The sequence below is a fragment of the Penicillium canescens genome, assembly GCF_028828765.1.
Source record: "Penicillium canescens strain IBT 15451 chromosome Unknown utg000004l_segment0_segment0, whole genome shotgun sequence".
Lineage (NCBI taxonomy): Eukaryota > Fungi > Ascomycota > Eurotiomycetes > Eurotiales > Aspergillaceae > Penicillium > Penicillium canescens.
In genome coordinates this window covers 3,355,631-3,379,871 of record NW_026703966.1, presented here as the reverse complement: position 1 = coordinate 3,379,871, position 24,241 = coordinate 3,355,631, and the positions used below count along the sequence as shown (strand labels likewise).

General features: G+C 50.4%; 9 protein-coding genes across 9 annotated transcripts; 4 read left to right on the top strand and 5 right to left on the bottom strand.

Annotated features, from left to right (window-relative positions):
• Positions 1 to 1,818: 1,818 nt before the first annotated feature.
• On the top strand, positions 1,819 to 3,625 carry N7446_006637 (serine hydroxymethyltransferase; the record flags this gene model as incomplete). Its single annotated transcript, XM_058515384.1, has 5 exons — positions 1,819 to 1,965; positions 2,024 to 2,080; positions 2,135 to 2,228; positions 2,292 to 2,429; positions 2,481 to 3,625. The coding sequence occupies 5 exons, from the start codon at positions 1,819 to 1,821 to the stop codon at positions 3,623 to 3,625; spliced, it is 1,581 nt and encodes a 526-aa protein (XP_058372562.1).
• A 282-nt stretch (positions 3,626 to 3,907) lies between these two features.
• N7446_006636 (MOSC domain protein) lies at positions 3,908 to 5,233 on the top strand (the record flags this gene model as incomplete). Its single annotated transcript, XM_058515383.1, has 3 exons — positions 3,908 to 3,922; positions 3,980 to 5,150; positions 5,211 to 5,233. The coding sequence occupies 3 exons, from the start codon at positions 3,908 to 3,910 to the stop codon at positions 5,231 to 5,233; spliced, it is 1,209 nt and encodes a 402-aa protein (XP_058372561.1).
• Positions 5,234 to 5,906: 673 nt separating this feature from the next.
• N7446_006635 (putative Patatin-like serine hydrolase) lies at positions 5,907 to 7,873 on the top strand (the record flags this gene model as incomplete). The annotated part of the gene is made up of 3 exons (XM_058515382.1): positions 5,907 to 5,973; positions 6,027 to 6,603; positions 6,655 to 7,873. The coding sequence occupies 3 exons, from the start codon at positions 5,907 to 5,909 to the stop codon at positions 7,871 to 7,873; spliced, it is 1,863 nt and encodes a 620-aa protein (XP_058372560.1).
• Positions 7,874 to 8,941: 1,068 nt separating this feature from the next.
• On the top strand, positions 8,942 to 11,376 carry N7446_006634 (DUF803 domain membrane protein; the record flags this gene model as incomplete). Its single annotated transcript, XM_058515381.1, has 2 exons — positions 8,942 to 9,700; positions 9,751 to 11,376. The coding sequence occupies 2 exons, from the start codon at positions 8,942 to 8,944 to the stop codon at positions 11,374 to 11,376; spliced, it is 2,385 nt and encodes a 794-aa protein (XP_058372559.1).
• Positions 11,377 to 11,905: 529 nt separating this feature from the next.
• Positions 11,906 to 12,921, bottom strand: N7446_006633 (uncharacterized protein; the record flags this gene model as incomplete). The annotated part of the gene is made up of 2 exons (XM_058515380.1): positions 11,906 to 12,047; positions 12,107 to 12,921. The coding sequence occupies 2 exons, from the start codon at positions 12,919 to 12,921 to the stop codon at positions 11,906 to 11,908; spliced, it is 957 nt and encodes a 318-aa protein (XP_058372558.1).
• A 411-nt stretch (positions 12,922 to 13,332) lies between these two features.
• Positions 13,333 to 15,136, bottom strand: N7446_006632 (uncharacterized protein; the record flags this gene model as incomplete). Its single annotated transcript, XM_058515379.1, has 6 exons — positions 13,333 to 13,959; positions 14,032 to 14,106; positions 14,161 to 14,482; positions 14,535 to 14,645; positions 14,704 to 14,740; positions 14,926 to 15,136. The coding sequence occupies 6 exons, from the start codon at positions 15,134 to 15,136 to the stop codon at positions 13,333 to 13,335; spliced, it is 1,383 nt and encodes a 460-aa protein (XP_058372557.1).
• A 1,233-nt stretch (positions 15,137 to 16,369) lies between these two features.
• Positions 16,370 to 18,115, bottom strand: N7446_006631 (myo-inositol transporter; the record flags this gene model as incomplete). The annotated part of the gene is given in 5 exon segments (XM_058515378.1): positions 16,370 to 16,870; positions 16,930 to 17,120; positions 17,181 to 17,425; positions 17,440 to 17,914; positions 17,950 to 18,115. The coding sequence occupies 5 exon segments, from the start codon at positions 18,113 to 18,115 to the stop codon at positions 16,370 to 16,372; spliced, it is 1,578 nt and encodes a 525-aa protein (XP_058372556.1).
• A 1,460-nt stretch (positions 18,116 to 19,575) lies between these two features.
• N7446_006630 (uncharacterized protein) lies at positions 19,576 to 20,265 on the bottom strand (the record flags this gene model as incomplete). Its single annotated transcript, XM_058515377.1, has 1 exon — positions 19,576 to 20,265. One exon carries the CDS (start codon positions 20,263 to 20,265, stop codon positions 19,576 to 19,578), a length of 690 nt encoding a protein of 229 aa, XP_058372555.1.
• An 11-nt stretch (positions 20,266 to 20,276) lies between these two features.
• On the bottom strand, positions 20,277 to 22,609 carry N7446_006629 (KilA-N domain-containing protein; the record flags this gene model as incomplete). The annotated part of the gene is made up of 5 exons (XM_058515376.1): positions 20,277 to 20,889; positions 20,943 to 21,075; positions 21,127 to 21,324; positions 21,376 to 22,075; positions 22,574 to 22,609. The coding sequence occupies 5 exons, from the start codon at positions 22,607 to 22,609 to the stop codon at positions 20,277 to 20,279; spliced, it is 1,680 nt and encodes a 559-aa protein (XP_058372554.1).
• Positions 22,610 to 24,241: the final 1,632 nt, after the last annotated feature.

Here is a 24,241-nt window from a genome sequence, read left to right as displayed (position 1 = left end):
ATAGAGAATGTAAGCGTGGGTGAAGAAGAGAAGGGAGAAGTGGGAGACCGGGGCAGTATATAATGCTAATTTAATGAGATTCAGGTACCCGTGCACTAGACACTCTCTGCCCAGGGAACTGTGGAAAGACGGGAAAAGGGGCAGAGACAGCGCGTGGCAATAGTTTCGTAGAATAACGGCTTCACCTAGGTAATGTCTCAGTCAATCGGGACTTGTTCTGCAGCCAATTTAATATGGGTCCACAAGTCACTTTTCCTCCTGGCGTCCTCCAGCCCTCGGGACACGCTCTCATGAACCATCTTGTCGTGTGCGGCCGAGAATCCTTTCCTAGTTTGGCTGTTGTGGCTGCTAGGGTTGGACGAGATTTTCTAGGCATTGGCTATCCGAGTCTAGGTTCTTTGATCTTCTTACTCTGATGTGGGTATGTAGTCATTTTGGTCAAGTCTGTCTCTTTGATTTGTACTCCATACAAGTTGCTAATTGTAGTTTTCTCACAACGTTCAAGTTAGTGGAGCTTCGACATTGCATCCTGCCCCGCGAAGTTCCCGCGATTGGGAGCCGTGGAGGTTGGCGAGCCATATATCTATGATTCTACAAACCATTTGACAATATAATCATCTGGAAACATCACTTGGAAATGTTATTCTTTACCGCCGAGTGTAAAAGAAGACACAGCAGAAAAGGATATTGCTTACTCTTTAAACAATATGACCAATTTCCCTGCTATGTCTCCTAGCCAATGTGAAGGGCAGAAGAGCCAAACAATAAGATTAATGCTTGGCAATGTGCGTTAGGCACTTAAAAGGTCTCAGTTTTAACGGTCGTTCTAGGTGGCAGTTTAACCGCTTTAGTAAAACCACTCTATCAACCCTTCTTCTGTAGTGTCGCTTTTAGTGTTATTAATGTATACAAATAGCATCAGTCATGGAGTCTGATCGTCGTTGGTCAATGTGATCACTAATTATAGTAAACAAGCTTCGCAACTCATAAAATGACAGTGAATGCAAGGCACCACAAAATCACGCAGAGCTTGGTGATCTTCATTACAATCATCATCCCTAGACAGCCTATGTCGTTGCGGTTAAGACGTCAACAGATTGCTCCCTACTAGCTAGGGGTGATTGCTTACATGTAGTACAACCTGTTCGAAGGTTGTGTTGTAGCTAGGTTGAATAGAAACAGAGGCAGGTGATGTCTTGCAAGTTGAACTGTCGTCAAGTAATTATATTGTGTTCTATGTACTAAATAGGGGGTAGACTCTCAGAGGCGCTCGGAGTTTGCTATCAACACAGCTCCTCGCTGAACTAGGAGTATCGCCAATGCGATGGTGGAACTGTTGGATGCCGTGAGATAATCCAAGCCTAAGATGGCAGGGTCTGGAGCCCAAGCCGAATCCCATCCCGATTCATCGGCAAACCAAACGCACAACAATTCCAATCCGATGGTACTGGTCCCTCAATGGATGGTTAAAGGCGTGGGACCTGTCAGCAGCGCCCGTCCAGCGCCAGCCAGACCGAAGCCTAGCCGTCACCGACGAGTGCTGACACAGATAAAACGCCGTCTCTTCATCTTGGATTTAGTTGTGTGAAGAAGAAAAGGAGGGAGAAATTTTGCCGAGCGAGAAAACCCCAAACTGATGCACGGACCAGGCGGAGAGCTCAATGGGGAATAGCGCTGTTTCCCGCTTTCCGCGGAGAACGGAGAGGCGTCAGTTACTGTCCGACAAGCATTCGTTGTTTAAAAGCCGATGCTTTCCTATCGGCCAAGTACATATACCCCCCGGTCTTGAATTGCTTCAGCTTCAGCTCCAGCTTCACCATGTTGTCTCGCTGTGGCAGATCCGCTGCCCGCTTGCTCCCCCTAGGGAGCTCCCGCGCTATTGTCTCCCGGGCCTCTATCGTGCCATCAATTAGATCGGCCCCTCAATCGCGGGGAGTATCGTCGTCTCCCGATGCGCAGCACAAGGTATGTGGTTTGAAGGGTTTCAATGGCAAGCTAGACACATATACTGACCTTTTACCAGCTGCTATCGTCCTCCCTTAAGGACTCCGACCCCGCCGTTTACGATATCCTGCAGAAGGTGCGTCATTGCTGATAGAGCTTCGGAACCGACGACTTGCTAATACCTCTCCAGGAGAAAAGACGCCAAAAGCACTTCATTAACCTGATTCCCTCTGAGAACTTCACTTCGCAAGCTGTCCTCGATGCTCTTGGCAGTGTTATGCAAAGTATGTACTCCAGTTTCCCGCTTTTGCTTGCCAGATCGGCCGGCCCTTCTAACTACAATGCAGACAAGTACTCCGAAGGATATCCCGGCGCCCGTTACTATGGTGGAAACGAACACATTGATGCCTCGGAGCGTCTGTGCCAGCAGCGTGCTCTTGAGACCTACCGTCTTAACCCCGAGGAGTGGGGAGTGAATGTTCAGCGTATGATATACGGATATATGCAATGGAATACAAAACGCTAACCGTTACCAGCTCTGTCCGGCTCGCCCGCCAACCTCATGGCCTACTCCGCTGTTCTTAACACCCACGACCGCCTCATGGGCCTGGACCTCCCTCACGGTGGTCACTTATCCCACGGCTACCAGACCCCTACAAAGAAGATTTCCGCCATCTCCAAGTACTTTGAAACCCTTCCCTACCGCCTCGATGAGTCGACTGGCCTGATTGACTACGACGGACTCGAGAAGATGGCCAACCTGTACCGGCCCAAGTTGATTGTTGCGGGCACCTCGGCCTACAGCCGTCTCATTGACTACCCCCGCATGCGCGCGATTGCTGACTCCGTGGGCGCCTACTTGCTGGCCGACATGGCGCACATCTCCGGTCTCGTAGCTGCCGATGTGCTCCCGTCTCCCTTCCCCTACTCGGATATCGTGACCACCACCACCCACAAGTCCCTGCGCGGCCCCCGTGGCGCCATGATCTTCTACCGCAAGGGCGTGCGCAGCACGGACAAGAAGGGCAACGCCGTCATGTACGATCTGGAGAACCCTATCAATGCCTCCGTCTTCCCCGGCCACCAAGGTGGCCCTCACAACCACACCATCACCGCGTTGGCCGTGGCGCTCAAGCAGGCCCAGTCAACCGACTTCCAGAACTACCAGCAGACAGTTCTGTCCAACGCCACAGCCTTGGCCTCGCGCCTCGGCGATTCCACCAGCAACGGTGGACTCGGCTACAACATCGTCTCCGGCGGCACCGACAACCACCTGGTGCTGGTGGACCTGAAGAACCGCGGCGTGGATGGCGCTCGTGTGGAGCGTGTTCTCGAGCTGTGCGGAGTTGCTAGCAACAAGAACACCGTACCTGGTGACAAGTCCGCCCTCAAGCCCGGTGGTCTGCGTCTTGGCACCCCCGCCATGACCTCCCGTGGCTTCCAGCCCGAGGACTTCCGTCGCGTGGCTGACATCGTCGACCGCGCTGTCATCATCACTCAGAAGCTGGACAAGGTTGCTCGCGAGCACGCTCAGTCCAAGGGCGTCAAGAACCCTGGCACAGTGAAGGCCTTCCTGGACTACCTGGGCGAGGGCGAGGAGATCTCCGAGATTGTTCTCCTGCGCCAAGAGGTCGAGGACTGGGTTGGTACTTTCAGTTTGCCCTGGTCTGAGGACCAATAGACGATTTCCTTTCTAATTTCCTTTCTCTGTATATCCCTGGTTCGAAACGAATATGATTCAAGATGTTCAAAATTACACAGATCAAATGGTAGAACAATTGTAGATGTTTCATAACGTTATAAGTTAGTTACATGTACCGGAGTCGTATAAGTTAGTTACATCGCCTTATCACTTATCAGTTCTTTGTTTGCGCCAAACTCAGTTTCCATGACATCGTTCCCCTCGGATTTATTTGCGGAATTTTCCCTCTTCTTGTATTCTCAGGAAGCATAATTTATGACCATGAAAGTCAGCCAGGTGCGAACCCCGAACCGCGACACATATCTAATGGGACGTAACTAACGTGAACAACAGCTCTACGTCTACCCGATCAAGTCGCTGCGGCCGACTACCGTCAACGAGGGCATCTTAACTCCACGCGGCTTCCAATATGACCGTCACTTTATGCTCCTCAAGGTCTTGCCCGCCGAGGATGGCTCCGACACCACGACCCTGAAGAACATGCATGTCCCCCACTTCCCCGAGATGGCCCTTTTCCATACAGACATCGAGTACCCCCAGACCGAGAACGACACCGGAAAAGTAATAGTCACATACCACCCACCACCATCAGAGTCTGGACCCGAACCCCACGAGCGCAAGAGACTCGAGATCCCTCTCCAGCCCAACACAAAGACCCTCAACCCTCTCACAGTCACAATGCACCAAAGCCCAACAACAGGCTACAACATGGGCGCTGAATACAACGACTGGTTCAGCGCCTGTTTTGGATACCCTGTAATCCTCGCTTACCTCGGACCGAACTCACGAGAAGTACTGGGCACATTAGCACCAGCAAAAGCCAACAAAAGCCCAGCTCTGCGCGGAATCTGGAACATCGTTACAAACAAAACCACAGACAAAAAGCGAGAGTGGTTCTTACCCGTGCTGGTGGTCGCATTCGTGGCCAACATACTCATCCAAGCAGACAGCTTCATTCGACAGGGAAAGACACCCCATACAGCAAGTAGTCTGCTGCCCGCACTCCTAGCACCCGTTGCGTTAGTATTGTATTACATGCTACACGCACAGCCTGAAGACCGCATCACCTTCGCCGACTGTGCGCCCTACCTGGTTATCTCCGAGACATCCGTTGATAATGTCTCGGCACGATTGCCGGACGGGACGGAGATGGATCGGACTAAATTCCGGCCTAACATTGTTGTTTCGGGGGCTGAGAATGCCTTTGAAGAGGACTTTTGGAGTGTGCTTACTTTAGGCTCTGAAAAGACGCGGTTGTTGTTGACGGGGAATTGTGTGCGCTGTCAGAGTCTTAATGTTGATTATACTACTGGCAAGATGGGGACTGATGAGTCTGGGACTGTACTTAAGAAATTGATGAAGGATCGTAGGGTGGATAAAGGGGCGAAGTTTAGTCCTGTCTTTGGGCGCTACTCATTTTTGGAGCCCCGCGGGAGTGGGACGAATCTTAGAGTTGGGGATGAGGTTGTTGTTGCGGAGCGTGGCAAGGAGAGGACTGTCCTCGGTGAGTCTTTCATGCTTTTCTTGTTTGGGATACATTGTGGGATCACTAATTGGTTTTCAGATTGGCCCGGCTTGACGAATTGAGTTCATCTCGGGCACTCTTTTTGACGTTTGGTTCGAGTTTTCCATACTTCACTTTTGCATTGTGACGTCATGTTAGGTTTGATGAATCCCCACGAAGTAGCAGTATGAATTGGGTAAAACATTTAGCCAGTCCTTGGATGTTCAAAATGAAACATTGTTCTACAAAATTGAAGCCTTGAGAAACGCCAATATCAAGATCGTATTGGCGTACGCCACAGTTACATCATCACTGCACCGCCACAGCCGAGCCCCCGAGTCACCTGATCTGCATGATCCATGGAAAGAAGATTCCAAGAATAACTTTGGAATCTTTAGACCTGTTTACACTACCTACATACTGCCTGCCTACTGCATGCTGTCCTCTCCATACACTAAAGGTTTACTGTTGGTGCAGAACCAGCCTTACCGAACTACCGCAGGGACCGTGGCTCAAGCCCCTCCAATCATCCACCCGCCGCTGCCTATTTGAGCCCACACACCACACTGTCACGCCCGACGTATCTGAACTGCTGTTTCACCAGTGTGACACTCCTGCCTCTTTCCACGCCCCGACCGGATCAGTCAGGCGCCAAATCTTTATTCCCCCGGTGCATAAGGCATCGCTAAGCCCCGCCGCGGGTAAGCTGCCGCAGAAAAAAAGGCGATCGCAATCGTTCCAACTGCTACAATCGCCATGGATCCAGCTCATTTGCGCCGCAAGGATACCACAAAGGGTCCTCCGCTGAGGATCCTCTCGCTCGGTCAGCATTCTCTCGCTTCCCCGCCAATATCAGAACTCAGCTGACTTGACCAGATGGCGGTGGTGTACGTGGCTACTCCATGCTTATTCTCCTCCAGGAACTCATGTACCGCACCTATGTCGAATGCGAAGGCAAGCCTCCCCGTCGCGACCAAATTCCCAAGCCATGCGATCACTTCGACTTGATCGCAGGTACCGGCACTGGCGGTCTCATCGCCCTGATGCTCGGTCGTCTCCGCCTCGACCTCGAGACTTGCAAAGAGGTCTACGTGCGCATGACGCGCAAAGTCTTCGAGACCGATAAAACCATCGCTGGTATTCCGTACCGCTCGACGCTGTTCAAGGCTTCCAAGCTAGAGGAGGCGATTCGGGAATGTGTGCGGGAACATACAGTCTTCGAGGCGGAGGGCAATGACACGCCGAATGCCAACGCGCGTAATTCCATTGCCAGTCTGCCGTATAGTCCGAACTCTGTTCCTCAGCGGTCTATCAGTCGGGGTAGTTTCAGCACTTCTGCTGCTTCTCATCCGATGTCTCCGACTAGCCAACGAGGCTCTGCTTTCATCAATGGTCTGCGCTGGGGTAACCCCGATGCGCTACTCTACGATAGTCGAGAATATCGTACCAAAACGTGAGTTTTATCATGCAATGCCTTTTTTGTCATTACTAACATGCAATTTAGTGCTGTCACTGCTCTATACAAGGGCACGCCGCGCAAAGGAACGGCCGTACTTCTGCGCTCCTACGATTCCCGCAGGGAACCCCCACCTGAATTTGACTGCACAATATGGCAAGCAGGCCGTGCGACTTCCGCGACGGGACTTGCTTTCAAGCCGATCCAGATCGGTCAACATGTCTTTATCGATGAAGGCCCGGGCACATATAACCCTGCGCCGCAGATTCTTGATGAGGCGGTGGTGAACGAGTGGCCTGGTCGGGAAGTCGGCGTCTTTATCAGTGTGGGCACAGGAAAGCGACCATCTGGCACCAACAACCGACAGCATGAATGGTGGGAGGATTTCTTTGGCGATGCGCTTGGTACTTTCGCCGAGGCACGCCGTCGACTTATCACTAAAATTGAGGGCTGCGAGGACATTCACAATGAAATGTTACGAGATCGGCTCGCCCAACGTAATGTCCCCAAGGACAATTACTTCCGACTGAACGTGGAAGTCGGCGTTGGCGAGTTTGGTATGAATGAATGGAACCGGTTGGCTGATATCAGCACCAACACACGGCAATATTTGGCCAAGCCCGAAGTTAAGAAGATGATTCTGGATGCTGGTGTCCGATTTGCTAAGATCGATCGCATGAACCGCCGTCTGGCAAACCATGCTGCTGCTGGCGGTGACCGTGACGACCTGTCCTTTGATCTTGAAACCGAAGAGCTTTCGCTCTCTCCTCCCGTTCAATCATACGTTCCGCCTCCCCAGCACTTCGCCGTCGAATTGCCCGCAGAACTACCCGCAGAACCCATTGATTTCGCCCATCAACCTACGCACGCACCGCCCCCAATCCCAACTAGCGTGACGGTCTCCCCGCCGGACGACTCGTTACCTGTTCATCCTACGCCACAGGATAATATACCTATCTCCCCAAGGCAATCCAGTGATGGTGTCAATTATCGTCGAAGCCATGACCAGGGTCGCCCGAGCTCGCAACAACAACAGGGCTCTCCCCACCGCAGTGATGAATACTTTGCAACATTCAACGGGCCTCCACCAGTCCCTCCCAAAACACCCATTCCATACCCATCTCAGGATGAGAGCGGTGTTGCTATGCCCGCACCTCTGTTCTCTCAAGCTCCCTCAACCGGCAACAAGGTCCGACCTCCTTACCCCGTTGATGAGCCTCCTCCGGTGGTCAACAGACAACGCAAACCCAGCTATCATGTGCGATAATCTCTTTCGCATATGTTCTTATCTTGGGTCCTTGTTTCAACTTTTATATTTGCATTTTTATGTTTCTTGTTTTTTTTCCTTCCTGCTGAATACCCCTCGTTCGAGACGGTGATTAGGGTCGGGATGAGGTGTCATGGCGCATGGAGGCCATCATGTCCCTGGTTTCATTCTTACCTTACGTTTTTTCCTTTGTTAGTTGAATATTTCGAGGGAGATGGCCAATACCTGCTTTCGGGCGTAATGAATGACGACGTTTATGACAGACTTCAGTGTGGCATGGATATCTGTATAGTAGTAGTCTACAGTTCGAATAAAACAGAGGAGTCCAAGTGAAACCCTTAATCCATGATAGGTTAGAACCTGCATACAAGTTCATGTCGGTAGATTATACAATATTTACATAGATTAAGCCAAGACCAATGACCGGGTCTAGAATCGCCACTCTATTTAGATATAAGTTTGAGTGACAAAAAGGTACATCAAAGGTACCTGCCGATCGGAGTGTCTCTGCCCCACCAGCAAGTACCCGCCCGTACCTCCTTTCCCCACATGGACTAACCCAGCCACTCTGTTTCTGCAACTTTTACAATCTCCTTCCCCTTTTCCCAGCGTTGCATTTTGCTTGTATTTCTCAAGTCATATTCTCTTCTGTTCAAGCATCTCTTCTCTCCTACACCCTCGAAACCCTTGATTTTTGCGTTGCATCAAAGCGCCACCGAGAGTCATAGCGCCAACGTCTGACGTGCCCCCTTGCGGAAATCCCACATTTCTTTTCCTCGTGGCCGCCCTTTCCAGAAGCATTCCTAGATCGACACTATTCCAGATCACTCCTCCTACCCTTGTCCGCTGTTGCGACATTTCGACATTTCGATCCGAACCAGTCCCACTGATAGTCGCCCTAGGCGATACGCTCAAGCGATACAGCGTGGCAGCTTCGATAAGTGTTTCAGATAGTCGCTGAGTCTCGTCTTCGGACGACTCTCTACCCCGACAGATACGGGGCCCTTTTCTTTTCGCCTCCCACTGCTGGCCAGTGTGACCCTTCCACACACCTCACATCTCGCAACCATGGATCCCAATTCCGCCTTATCGCAAGCCTCAACGCTGCTCGCTCGCGCTGAGAGCTCAGGTCGGCCGCCGGTATACAAAGCCGTTGGTATTTCGCTAGCTGTTGCGTCCGGTGTGTTTATCGGTATATCATTCGTGATCAAGAAGATCGGGTTGCTCAAGGCGAATGTGAAATACAACGAAGAGGCCGGAGAGGGATACGGATACTTGAAGAACTTTTGGTGGTGGACTGGCATGACGTTGATGATCATCGGAGAAATCTGCAACTTTGTTGCGTATGCTTTCGTCGATGCGATTCTCGTTACGCCGCTTGGTGCGCTGTCCGTTGTGATTACAACGATTCTGTCGGCTATTTTCCTCAAAGAACGGTTGAGTTTCGTTGGGAAAGTTGGCTGTTTCTGTTGTATTATTGGGTCCGTGACTATTGCCATGAATGCGCCTGAGCAGTCGTCTGTCGATGATATTCAGGGTATGCAGCATTTCGTTATACAGCCTGGGTTTCTGACTTATGCTGGGTTGATTATCGTTGGGGCTGTTTTTACGGCTCTTTGGGCTGGTCCGCGATATGGCAAGCAGAGTATGTTTGTCTATATCAGTATTTGCAGCATGGTTGGTGGTTTGAGTGTCGTTGCTACCCAGGGTTTGGGCTCAGCTATTCTTGCTCAGATCAACGGCGAGGAGCAGTTTAAGCATTGGTTTCTCTATGTCTTGTTTGTGTTCGTTATTGGAACACTACTGACTGAGATCATTTATCTGAACGTATGTTCGATCATTCTGATATGTTTGAATTGCGCTGACCCTTTTTATAGAAAGCTCTTAACATTTTCAACGCTGCATTGGTCACCCCGACTTACTACGTGATGTTCACAAGTGCCACGATTATCACCTCTGCTATCCTGTTCCAGGGTTTCAAGGGTACGGGCGTTCAGATTGCAACCGTAATCATTGGATTCTTGCAGATTTGTGCAGGCGTGGTTCTACTGCAGCTATCCAAGTCTGCCAAGGATGTTCCTGATGCTGCTGTATTCAAGGGCGATCTCGACCAGATCCGCGAGGTTGCTACCGTGGAAGAGCCCGAATCCGAGCCCAAAGCTGACTCTATTCGCGGTGCGGCATCTATCATCCGCCGTATCTCTACAGCCCGTCGAACCATGGAATCAGATGAAGCCCGTCGCTTTTTCCACGACAAGCACGAGGATTATCTGAAGCCACCCGGTGAAGATGAGATTATTGAATGGGATGGTCTGCGCCGGCGCAAGACTGTTATTGGAGAAGGTCCTATCATGTCGCGACCACGCACTCCGCGAACACCCTCGGTCAAGCAGCAACATCCACCGTGGGGCATGTCACACTTCCCTACTGAAGAGGAGAAAGATGAGCACAGACCCACCACAAAGCAAAGTGGCCATTCTTTCCTGGATGGTATCCGATCTCGGGCTACCAGCGTGCTTCATCATGGGCAGTGGAAGCCTGTACTCACCCAGGAAGAGAAGAATCTTGATGCCAACACACAATCTGTCCGTATGACAGATATGCCTCACCAAGGTGTTAATGCCGATACAGAGTATCACGGAGCTGGAGGCTTGGATGCTCCGTTCCATCCAAACCGTCCCCGTAGCGACACCCCACGATCGATCTCATGGGCTGACGAAAAGCCCGACGGCCTTGCCCCGGAGCCTCTCGCTAACACTGCCCGCCGCCAATTCTCCTTCAACAACATGATGAACCGTGTGAAGGCCGGCAGTGAATCTCAAGTGACTTCACCCCGTGGCATCTTGCGCCGGACTCACCTTGGAGGCGATCTTCGCAAGTCTGCCACAGAAGAAGAATCCCTTGGCCTAGTCCATGGCGACTCGCGAACTTCCCAACCCGAAGAAGAACCCCTGAACGAAAAGCTCGAGCGCTGGTCAAGCAGTGAATCCGACCTCGGCGAACCCCAGCCACTATACACGGGCCGTCCCCACGGAAATTCAGTATCAAGCATGTCAACCGCAGCATTCCCCGCCTATGAAGACAATCACCATGTTTACGACACCAACGCAAACCCTTACTATCTCCCCAACAACCGCCAAACAACATCTTCCCCCGAACCTATTTCTCACGACTATCCTACTTGGCAACAGCATCCCCCATCATCGGCAGGAAGCAGGACTCGCACACGGACCAATTCCTCTTCCCAAACCTACGCTGGCGCCCCGCCTCCTGCTCAATCCTCCTTCTCTACACACCGCCATCCAAACCCTCTTCCCCCGCTCCCTGATATCACACCCATCAACACAAACGATCTCATGCCAACTACCGCCGATGCCTCCGGGATGAGATCCGTCTCGTCTGAATCTGTGGGCTTGACATCCGTCTCTGGCGATGCGGAAAGTAACGTCGACGACCATCTCCCGACTCGTCGGCAGAGTGGTTGGCGGAGACATATGTCGTGAGTCATAGCGATGGAAGAAGGGGATCTGACGCCTTGAAATAAGGCTCTTTGGCACGGGCGTATCGCCATTCATGATCTATGATCTATGATGTCTTTGCATAAATCTCGTTTTTAATGTATTGCATAGCTGCGGCGTTGATTCATTTGGTTCTTTCTTTTTTTACATCTGTTAGTTCTTGGAACTGTAATTCTATGTTTTGGGTCTGGCCCGGTTTTGAGTAACGGGTGTGTACTATTGTGCTTGTGTTTGAGTGTATATAACTATACGGATGTCACGATAATGGTGATACATGATCAAGTAAAGAATACGAATGATCCTCAGACAACTACGGTTTTCATAGTAAACCGCAGTAAGTTACTTCCGTAGATTGGGTTCGATATGCAGTATTGATTGATAGAGATGAAAAGAACATCATGATCATTGGGTATCACAAGCACAAGCCGAAACTTCGGCATGCCAATCCAAAACGCCGCCGGTGCCGTGTTGTGACACACGTATGCAATGAAAGAACAACTCGCTAGATCAAAATTCACTTCTTCGCCCCGGACTGACCGGACTTAGCCTGAGCCCCAAACATGCCAGCAACACTTCGCTGCCCCTTCGCCGCAACATGCATACCAGGAAACCGAGACTCAGCAAGTCGACAACCTGCTTTGATACTCTCAAGGGCCCTACACAAGCATGTTAGAAGAGTGATTCGCCAATTACATAGATTAGAATCAGCGCATACCAGTGAACACTAACGACCTTCACACCTTTCCACCCACCGCGCGCAATCTCTTGTTGGAGTTTGCTTGCAGAAAGACCACCTCCAGCACCAGAGCCTACGGCGTTGGGCTGGCCCACCAGAACGTGGGTAACCGTCTTTCGAGCCATGTAGATGGCATAATTGGCGCCGTGGGCAGTGAGCAGCTGCTTCAACTTGTGGTCGGAGATGTGGGGAAGTGTCGATCCGTTGATGTAGATCCTGACTCCGGCGAAGATGTTCGATTTGGCCTTTAAAGTGAGGTTGGACTCACCAGTACAAGAGCCAGACTCAGAGTCCGGCTTGAGGCTGTCCACCTTCTGCCTTTGGTCTTGAGTCTGGTTCTCTTTCTCAATGTACCGCGCCTTTTTATCCATCTTGACCTCCCGAGGCTCATCAGCAGCCTTTCTCTTGCCAACACCCATAAAACTGCGGATATCGCGAAGGCCAGCTTGGTTTCTTTTCGCTACATCATCCGTCACCCAAGCCCACTCTCCACTAGTTCTCGGTGGAGATTCTGTTTGTGTCTGGCCATTGAATGCACCCGGCACGAGCGTCGGCTCTGTGGACGTTGCATCCCTTGGGAGCTGCGTTTGTCCCCGTCCCCGTATGCAATCTCCATGTTTATATTGTTGGGATAGCTTTGTGGAGCGCGTATTCCTCCAATCAACACCATGGGTTGTGCAGCCCGGGTCAGCGATCTGGTGGCCCGTCGAAGCTGATTGCCAGGGATCGAAGATAAGGTGGTTGCTGGCTTCAACAGCTGGCTTCCCTGGCCTTTTTGCTGGGTCGTTTGGCATGGTGTATTGAGGGCTGTCGGGGTATGGCGTGGGGCTGGAGGTGCCCCTGGGTTAAAATTGAAATATTGCGATGACGTCCAGCTGATGGAACCGTGGTTGAGGCGTATTTTGGTTTTGCCATTTTGGGTTAGGGTAGTGCGGATCACGTGGCTTGAGGTATGTACGGGGTTGAGTGTTTACTACTGGAGAATAGCATACTAGGTTCAATTTTACTTGGGCTGAGTCTGTTTATTCAATATATATACGAGATATGTCATTTGCCAGGGCATCGTGGCCATGGTCACAAACATCAGTGGAAACAGCGCAACAACCAAAAGAGAAAAAAAAAAAAAAAAAAAAAAAAGAATGAGAAGCAGAACAAAGAACAAAGAGAGTGATACATACATAAATGTATATATAACACAGAATCTCTCACGGGACACCGGGTGCTGCCCGTGGCATATTCGGTGGCTGTCCGAGCCACGTAGGCCCTGGCGGCATCGGAGTCGGCGCCGTGAGCGGAGGGATATGAGTCCGCCATAGCGGTGGGTGTGGCGGCATCCAGTTCGGCACGGGTGGTGGATTAGCCATACAAGTTCCCCTGTTTGGAAGATGTAGCGCACCGGGACTGGTAGCAAATCTCAGTGCCTGAGAGACCTCTGGTGCACTGCCTACGTACACGCAATGCCGAAGCCAATTGTCGTCAAGCCTGGGCGATCCGCCAGTGCCGGGGACTGGAGGTAAGCCCATCATCATACCCACTGATCTCCTGATCCATGGTGTCATTCTCTTTCGGTGGTCGTCCAACAAGCAAACCTCAATCTGAACCATCTCGAAGCTAATTGTAGCACCGCCGTAAGCCGCGGTCTGGATGACACCAAGCACTCGAGGACCATGGTATGGATGTATTCCGGGAATAAAGCCCTGTGGAGCAATCTGTGGGCCCATAAGCGATCGAATATCGCCTTCATACATGGTCATCAGCGAGGAACCGGTGTCCCACATGAACTCTAGCTCATGCCACCAGGCGAAATTGGGAAAGCGGCAGGCAACGTTGTACTATCAAAATGTAAGCATTGGCATAAAGCGTCGCATTGAGATAAAAGGGCAGGCAAAAACAGGCAAACTTACATAATAAAGCTGTCCAGGGTTTCGAGGTGTGAATGAAATTATTGCATTGGCCTCCGTAGTACCAGCAGCTTCAACCTAGTAAAAAAGACTGAGCTTCAAATTTTCTGATCTTGATTAGGGAAAACCTACGTCTGAGCCTTCTACCCAGAAGCCCTTGTGGCCTTCGTATTTGTCATTTACCGCCTCAAACTCATCCCAATCAAATGGCCTTGGCTCGCATAGTTTCTTCCCGTGAGACCAATAAGTAATCAGTCCCTCATGCCATTCCAATTCATGACTCCTATAGGCTTTCACCAAGGCCTTCACATTAGGAAGCTGATCTGTCTTGGTCTTGGTCTTGTCATCCTTGCTCTCAAGATCCTCTTGTATTTCCATGAGAGTGGCCAGTCTTTTGATAACAGCCATGCTGTATAGCTCATTGCTATCTCCCACCACTGATTTGATCAGTGCGCTATTTCCTTTTTTTAGTGGCTGCAATGAAAGATAAGAGTATGGAGACTCACGCTTCACGAGCCTTAGCTTCCTCGAACCCTTTGAGCTTGGCTTCATAGGCATGGGTCATGAGACCTTCCTCAATTCTCTCCTTGCATCTTTTGATTTGAGCATCCCAGTCTCTATGTTAACCCGGTTAGTTCATGTCAGAATATGAGTTAGGCATCTACCAACACTTACTCATCGTCGAGGTCGGGCTCCTTGGAGTTCCAATCATCTGGAAGAAGCGTAATATCAGTCATAGGCTTTGGCCCATCGTATTTGAAATGTTGCCGCGGTCCTTTAAGCTTTTTTGTGCTTCAGCCGCTAGTTTGAAATCTTTCACATAGGATTTGTGAAGATCTAAATCCTCGACTTTGAGCTCTTTGCGGAAAGTGGGATCATTCGGGCTGCCGCCAATACCATAGTTGGGTTCTTTTTCCTCAGTTGCTTTCGTTCTCTTGGGAGGTGGCATATCCCTAGAGGGTGTGGTCGCTCCTCTCTTTCCTGGGTATTGCCTTTCTGAGGCCGGGGCTGAGATATCCATGGGGTCACCTGTATTATCTGTACCTTGAGTCGACACGCTTGCACGAGTGCTGTGCTGCCTTGAGGGTACATTGCGGCGTGGTGGCATTGTGAAGCCAATTCTAAAGAAGCCTAAGTTTCAATTCAGGAAGAGTGTTTATATTTGGGGGAGGAACGAGACGAATGTTAGCATGATGAGAGATCACAGAGATACTTATAAGAAAAGCTGGAGAGCTTCTCAAGAAACATGAGAACTTGCTAAAGCACTAGCACGAAACGACAAGAATTTGATCAAGTGGACTGTGGAGCTGTTGGGATTCTTTGAGAAAGCATATGCAACAAAGAAGCTCGATCCAAGTTCAAGGTATGGGGCCCTTGAAAGACTGGTTGCGGTCTTTTCCTTTCAGATTGAAGCTCGAGGATATTTCCTTTGAGTCGAATCCAAATGTGCGAAGCTCCATTCCGAGGCTCTACTGTCTTGAAAGCCAGAACTGTGCAATGGATCTTGGTATCGGGAATGGAATTGACAAACAAAGAAATGAAAAATACGGTTGAAAAGGGATCATCTATCGAGGCATGATTTGATAAATCTTTTGTCTTTTACTAGAGGTTTTTGTTTACTTGAATTTCTTTCACGACTGTCCCTGCGTTCCTCCACATCAGCACTGAGTGTCCAATAATCCCACGATCATGAAACCTTTGGAGCGAGCTTATACGTTTCGATAACCTCAAAGCCCAAGTTGAAGCTATTAGGTTATCCATATGTTAGAGGTATTTTTAGAATATTTGACTTGGTCCTTTGGGGGCGTGGGCAGAGTCCACCACCGAGTACATTGCTATATGGCTATTCGAAGATCCTAATTATAGACTTTAGCCGTTTTTCGGCGCACATTTGATATCAGGTTTCATCGCGTAGGGCCTGGCAACCGTAATTTGACTGGCTGAACAATATGCCGGAATCTTCTCTTTCATGTCGATTTTACACCACGAACGATCTTGGTCCTCAGCCATCATCCCACGGCCCCAAACATTAGGCGAGATTGCCTGCCTCTAATCCTCAAAGCCCCAAATTGCTACTCCCCCTTCTTGCTAGTTTTGGAGATACTACTCATATTATCATTTGTTTTCAGTAAGCCACTATGTTCATTTTCCCGGAGAAGCGTACCGAGTTGAATGTAAGTTAAGTGTTAAATTCTATCTTAAGGGCTTAACTAGTATAAGTACTTGATGCTATTTTCCTGCCAGATACGTATCCTTATCATTCCTCTCTAAATAATCCAATATCATTCAAAGTAAACAGTCATTTCTCCCATACTCTCTACAGTTAACAATCTACAATTATCTATAACACCCCCTCTTGCCTAACTTCAGCCCTCTTCCTCTCCTTAATCTCTTTCTGCAAAATCTTCGCCTCTTTGACCCCGAACCCTTTCTCAAAGACAGCACTAACATCCTCAAGCGGCATACCATGCACTTCGGCATAACACGCCAGAACAAAGAGCCAGCCAACAAAGCAAATACCCGCGTAAAACGCAAAGGTCCCGCTCGGTGTCATCGCTTTCATCATAGACAAGAACGTACTCGAGATGATCAAATTGCATCCCCAGCAAATCACAGAATTGACCATTGTACCCAGTGCGCGCACTTCAAGTGGGAGAAGCTCCGTGCCAACCCATGCTACTGGCGCGACGCCTGCGGCGAAGAAGGCCACGTAGAGGATGATTGTTACTAGGAGTAGGATTGTTGCCCAGGATTCAGAGCCTGTGGTTGTTGTTGATGCTGAGTCCATGTGTGTTACTGGGATCCAGTGGAAGGCGATTGCTGTTACTACCAGTGAGAGGGACTAAAGAAGAAAAAGATATTTAGAATGTGTTGATATGAGCATACGGGTATGCTACTTACCATGCCGAGGACCGTGACAATCAGAATGACTCGTCGTCCGAACCTGTCAATCACTGCGAAATTGACAAATCCAAAGAGGAAGTTTGTACCTCCAACAACAATAGATACCGCAGCAGGTTTATCGAAGCCAACCATTGAGAAGAGCGTGCTCGAGTAGTACATAAGGGTATTGAAACCATCAAGCTGATAGACTAAAAGAACTACAAAGTTAGCACAACACACCATCCCCATCTACCAAGAACTAAATTCACCAGCCATAACCATACAAGCCGTGATAAGCGCCCTGCGGTTAGCAGGAACAAGGAAAAGCTTCCCAAACTGCCACTTCAGACTCCTCTCCCAAATAGAAACACCTCCCTCCTCGATAGCAGCCTCAATAACCCGAATCTTACCAGCAACCTGCGCCTCACTGGCATTAGGAAAAATCTTCCCCAATGCCCTGCCCGCCTCCTCAAACCGTCCATGAGAAACGAGTTGCCTAGGTGACTCAGGACACCTAGGCATAAGCACCGCCAAAAAGATAGCCGGCACACCCCAAGCGCAACCATATACCGCCACCCATTCGCAACAGGCGTGAAACCCGCTCCAAGGGCATAAGAAACAAGCTGACCAAAAGCAACACACAAATTATCAAAAACAATCATCCGACCCTGGAAACGCGCAGGCGCAAGTTCACTGATATAGAGCGGGATGATCATCGCAGCACTGCCGACGCCAAGTCCGACGACGAGTCGGCCGACTGTCATTTGGGCGACTGTGAATGCGGCCGCTTGCAGCACGGCGCCGACAATGAAGAGTGCGCAGCCTAGGTAGATTCCTAGCTTGCGGCCGTAGCGGTCGGAGGTCAGACCTGCTAGGATTGCGCCTATTAGGGCGCCGCTGGAGGTGATTGAGGTTATCAAATTTGTTTCTTTGCTGCTGAGAATGTGGCCGAGATCTTTGTTTAGGTTTACGAGTACGGCGGATATTACGCCTGTGTCGTAGCCTTTTTTTCTGTGTTAGCTTTGGATGTGTACATACCGAATAGGAACCCTCCCATCGATACTGTACAGGCAATCAACCAGACAGCCCAGCCTGGATCAGTTTCTTCAATGGAGTCATCCAGTTCTTCGAGTCTTGCCAGTTCTTCATGGATGATATCAGCCTTGTTATCATCAAGAGATGAACGATCAAGTTTGGAATCCATACTGAGTAGGTACTGATCAAAGATCTGAAATCAATATCAGCATCAGAAGAAGAAGAAGCCCAGAAAAAGAGATGAGGGGAGATGACAAGTTCCTATCCTAATAGACAAAAGCAACAAGGTGACTCGTCCCATGCCCGTCTTTATAGACAAATTCAAGAACCCAAGAACGAAAAGAAATCCGCGATAGCCCCCTCAACTCATCGCCTCACACCTCAGCCAGTAAATCCCCAGAAAGGCAAATACTATAAGCCATGAAGAAATTAGGACGAATCAACCATGCGGGGACCCCAGACTCAACCCCAGACTCACAAAAACTGACCAATTCCAGGATAGGGAGTGGATGGATAGAAGTGGGGAATCTGGGTATATGATCTGAGACGTTGGAGATGCTGAAGTCGCCAAGTATAACTTCTTTTCGTGTTTCTTTGTTGAAGGGGGAAGTATTCCCCGTTCCCGCTGACGGGGTATACATACATCTTCATTTAGGGGTGAAGGAGTGGCAGGATTGGAAGGGGAGCATTCCCCGATTTTTGCTTGGTTTGGCTTGGCGGCTTCGGGGCTTGGGATTGGCATTTACTTGTAACTTGATATCTAGTTGAGTGTGGCAGATCTATCTTTGGTCTACTGCGATCTACATTTTACAGTAGGCTACAGGCTACTGGGGCACTACAAAAGGTGGAGAAGATCCATGAATTCGACTGAACCAAAAACCAACGTTGCATGTCGCTAAGACATGCAGACCAAGAGTTCATAACCGTTCATTAGCATGATAATCATCTCTCTAAAGAGTTAGGGGTTAGTGAAGGAGAGCGCAAAAAAAGAAAAACCCATGCCACAGTATCCTTTTCAACCCAACAAAACAAATAAATAGAAAAACCAAGAAAAAGACAAACGAGTCAAAGCAATTAAATGAATGGCCCCGTTACACATAGAAAATTCGTTCATAAGAAATTCGTCACATCATAGTCATCAAGGCCGGGCGGATCTGAACCATTTCCAACAAACAAAAGGCTCAAGTTGAAATGCCAAATTGCCATGTGAAAATATATCAGTATCAGATCAGCGCCTCGTACCACACAGGATCATTGTTCTCAAAGCCAAAGCCGAGATATTCTTTCCCTGGAACATGAAACAGAACGCAAACAGAAACAGGAACAGAAAACACAAACAACAAATGAGCTTCGTTTCGTTTCGAAATCAACAGGATTACAAGCCCTGTGGTGTCATCATGCATAGGGGGAATGTGGGTGTGTGGTAAGGGACACTTTGAGAGAAGAAAGTCCGCGACGCCACCGCGGGTGTGTGGAGCATGCGCAGTCTATCATGAAAAACTCCGACCGAGAAATGGACCAACAAAACAATAACCAAAACCGTGAACAAGGAATAACGAACAATGACCAAACAAAAGCTAGCTAAGAGCTCACACAATCATAAAAGGCTGTGGATGACACCGACGCCCTTCAGCGATGGCGAGCCATGACTCCGCTCGTCTTCATGGGCTGTAGGATTGGAGCACCGCCGACTGGGCCACCAATTGTATTATCAGTGATTGTCTTGCGGCGCTTGGTCTCGTACTCTGCACCATTGTCGGGGCGGATGACATCGTCATCCTCGCGCATGCGCTTGCTGCCCGAGCCGATAGATCCATTGACAGTCGAGTAGACTGGTGTCGAGGACGACGCCATGGAGTACGGGTCTGACGCACCGTTCGCGGGAGTACCGCGGGTGTCGCTGACGGCGTTGTACAAAGTCGTAGCAGCGGCAGGGCGGGGAGGAGTGTTATACCCGGAGGCCCAGTGGGGAGGCGCACCACCTGTGCGAGGAGTCATGCGACCCGACCCATTCTGCTGTGAAGGCGAGCTGGTCATCTCCGGGGTGAGCTGCGAGTGCTCGCCAGTCAATGAAGTGACGGAGGGGTTGGTGGTGTAGGTGTAGGAGTTCCGGTTGGAGTTATAGCCACTGTTGTGGTCCTGCAGGTACTCCTGTTCATGCTCTGGGACAGAGTCGCCGGGCGCACCGTTACTCCGCGAGTAATGCTCCGGCTGGCGTTCTGTGCTCTCCGGGTCAGCCGCACCAGGGGCTCTGGGATTGGGTGGAGCCATATCGTTCTTCATGTAGCTGCCCGGCAGAGACTGGCCGTAGCTGGGCATCCCTGACTGGGTCAATGGCGTGTGTGGGGCGTATTGAGATTGGGACTGGGGAGCAGCCGAATAGTAAGGTTTACTGTCGTAACCCGGCTGGCCTTGGTAAGAGGCAAGGCCGTGCTGCATGTTATGGCCGGGGGTGTCGTCGCCGGGGTGGTGGGCATGGAGCGTTGGTTGCTCAGCGTCGTGTCAATTGACAGGGGCTGAGTGTGCGGCACGCTAGAGTTTATGCCCTGGCCACCCCATTCGTATGAACTACCTTGGTTTGTCACTCCCATCACGCTGGATGCGCTAGCTGGGGGTGTGGGGAAAGTGTTGGCCCGGTCGAGGCCTGGGCGGGAGCCCGGCTGCCCGGACATTGGGGCTTGCGACATGTGAGAAGACATGGGGGTCTGCAGGGAGTGATGGTGGTGAAGATTGGGAGGTTGCTGAGGCCCAGAGGGTGTGCGCTGGGGGCCCGGTGGTGGGCCTTCCATGCGCCGCTGCTGTGACTCTTGCACCACCATGTTAGTGCGAGTCTGGTTGGCCGGGTGGTACAGCAGGCCACCGATGTTGTGCACAAAGAGCGGGTACAAGAGATCAGTGATCTTCTCCTTGTTGGCAAATTCCAAAGCACGCTCGAATGGAATCCTATGAGGATCGTTAGCGGTTTGATTTGCCATGTTAAGTTTCAAAATACATACCAGACACCCTTCAGATGCATTGGTCCAATCTTCACGACGTGGCGGAGCTTCTCGCTCTTCAAAATTCCATCACGTCGACCACGAGTCATGCCAGCCACATTTAGCAGCTTTGTGCCGTTGATCATGTGGTTATCTGCAATCGAGTCAGCCAAATTCTTTCAATTGATGGTCATGTTACACTCACCCTCACGTCGAGCCACGCAGACTCCCTTGGCTTCCACCTGGTAGCAGAGGCTCCCTTCGTCTTCCCACAGAGTAGCCGTCACTCGCGGCTTCGCTCCAGGGGGTGCCACTTGACCGGTAGGGTCAAAGACAAATCCCTGAAGGGGAGCGCCCGTGTTGTTTCCATAACCACCCGCAGGTGCCACGCCGTGATTGCTCACTTGATAACGATCAGAATAATCATCGACCCCGCTTATGCTTTGGAGCTTACCAGGCAAGGGCAGCAACTGGGCGGGCATCTGGCCACCCATAGAGCTCGGGGGCTGTCCTGTTGGTGGAGATGTGGCCCCGGTGTGGTAGCCATACTGGGGGTAGGAGACGGGGGCGTAAGAGGCAGAGGGCTGCATGACTGGAGGTTGCTGGGGGTACTGATAATGGGACATGGCGCCAGCGGTTGTACCTTGGGGAGCGTATGATTGAGCAGAGGACATGTGTGAGTGAACATCCATATACGGCTGGGCTTGGTTCATGCTGCCGAGAGAAGTCGGGCTGGGATAGTACCCGTCGTTGACCGAGGGCGGAAGACTATATTCCGTCGGGGCAGAGGAGTCCAGTGATAATCGGCCCTGGGTGCCAGAGAGGTCCGCAGAGGGCGGAGGGCTCCTAGGCTCGTTCACCGGGATGGAAGCCCCAGACAGACTTGTGCGGGCGCTGGAGTTGGCAGAATTGGGGTCTTGATAGGCGGTTCGGGAGATGCCCTGGGTGGCTGTCGGCAAGCTCAGAGCGGGGAGTTTGTCGCCGGACAATAACGGTCGTTCGGCCGCGTGAGGGTTGTACCAGGGGATGTCAGCAGGACCGCGGGTGTGGACCTGCGAGATCGACGGCAGCTCCAGCTTTTCGGTTGCACGGAGAAACGGTTTGAAAGAGCAGAAGATAAAGCGAACGTCGGACGTGGGTAAAGGTCCGGCGTGCTATGAGTAGGATCGGCGCAGAATCGTGGGGAAACCACAGGAACTGAGGATGTTGCACGGATATGCAAACAAAGTATCAATCGGCTTTCAGTCAAAGCAAAGATGCAAGACGCAATGCAGGGGCAAATAGTCGTGGGAAAGCGTAGTAAATCGTCACCTTCAAGACTCGAGGCCGAAGGGAAAGCGCAAGATGGACTTTTTTTTGGTCAAATAGACAAAAAGGGACTTCAGTATGGAAGTGTCATCAATATCATTAAGAGTCGTGAGAAATCGAACACATCGGAAGGTCGAATACTCTAGGTCGAAGCTCCAGGGAACTAGGGGATCACGTAAGTTGGTCGTTTCAGGTCATGCAAATGGAAGAAGAACATGCGAAATGGAGCGCATAGAGTGGTAAAAATAAGGCCGAAGCCGGGAAGGTAGGGGGAAAGAAAAGCCAAAGTCTCAGACAAGTCGAGGGGAGGGGGGTGGTGGAGGAAAGTGCGCGGTTAGACGTACAGAAAGGTGGAGGCTGGGGTGGTGCAGCAAACGCATCCCTATGCGCTGCAGGCTGGAGAGGCGTTTGAGAAAAGGCAAAACATGAAAATAATGATGATAGAAATGAAGATGAGGATAAAAATAGGAGGAAACAGATAAACAGAAAAGCACACAAACTTACAGAGAAGAGAAGATGACGCTGAGCCGCAGCGGGAAAGTCGATCAGTGGAGGGAAAAAGAAAGAGCTGACTAAGGTGTCTAAGAAGAAGAGAAGAAGTCTGCAGAAATCCCGGCTCGCCCCGTCTTTTGAGAGAGAGAGGGCAGTGGAGACTGATCCTCTAGACTCGATGTCTTTTTTCTAATTATTATTTTCTCTTTTTTTCCCTGTACGCCACCAAGCAAGGACTCTCCGGATCAGCGTTAACATGGCTATACCAATTAGGCATCCTGGTCTGTGTGACTGCGCTGATCGGCCGGGATAGGCCCGCTGGATCTAGAGGAGGTTAGTGGGGATCGATCGATTAATATGAGTTATTATTTAATATCATATATGTAATTATTTACATGTTGATGACAGTTGATGTTTGGGAATCCACGCGGGTCCCACTCGGTGAACCATGGATGATGGCCGGGGAGAGACAGCTACCATGGTTAACGTGTATGTTGTAGTCTCGCCTAGATCTCTTTCATCGTGCAAAACAACTTGAACCCGGCAATGCGCGGCGGCTGCACTGTCGATTGCGAGCGCTTCTCTAGCCTGCAAGGTCCGAACACACCGGCCGAACGTCTCCGGAATAATTACTGAGAGAGGCCGACACCGGTCGACCCTAGACCAAGTTTTTTAACACCGTCGCTTCAGAGTCTACGGCTATAACCGACCTAAGTGGACCAACTCATTAGTTGTATTGTTTACAGTAGCAGAATACGGCTATGGTTCGGGACGATCTATTCAGGCGGGCCGTGAGTAATGGTGGGGGAAAAAAGGAAACAGAGAAAGCTCGTCACACCCTAGGGATGCAGAGGGGAAAATCAGTGGCTCAGAGGGCACCACGAAACACGGGTGGCTTGAGGCGATCAAGGGTCTGTTCTCTGAGGGATCCCTGTCACCAGTTAGAGTCCAGGCGTTTATCGAAAGAGAGAGGCGAAATTGGGAAGCATGGAAAAATATAAACAAAATAAATAAATTGGAAAATAGAAAATAGAAAAAGGAAAAACGGATTCCTGTCCAACCACCCAATTTTAGCCCGGATTGAAATGAGATTCACACGTAGCATCACAATCTGGCCTGGAAGACCCCGTGACAATGAGAGACTCCTTTTGTCTTTTGTTTTGTACATGTATGCGGAGATCGGATTGCCCGATAAATCGGCTTTGACAGATGACTTACACCGTGACCCAATATTCTGCATATTTAGGATAATAATCAGAGCAAATATTGTAAAAATCAAATTAGTCTCTTTCCCCAAAAGCTCTCAACAAAAAAAAGAAAGGAAGCCGGATCCCAGCAAGGGGCAAAGTGACGGATGTCAAGACAGCTCGACCCAGTACACCGCTTATTTCTTCCAAGGGGAATCGTAGAGTCTCCTTGCATTTCTAGCTTTTTGTCATAGCTATTATTCTCTATTTCGGACAAGAGATCCAAGGTGACAGATGCCATCTTTTCCACGCATCCGTGACAGCTAATCCATG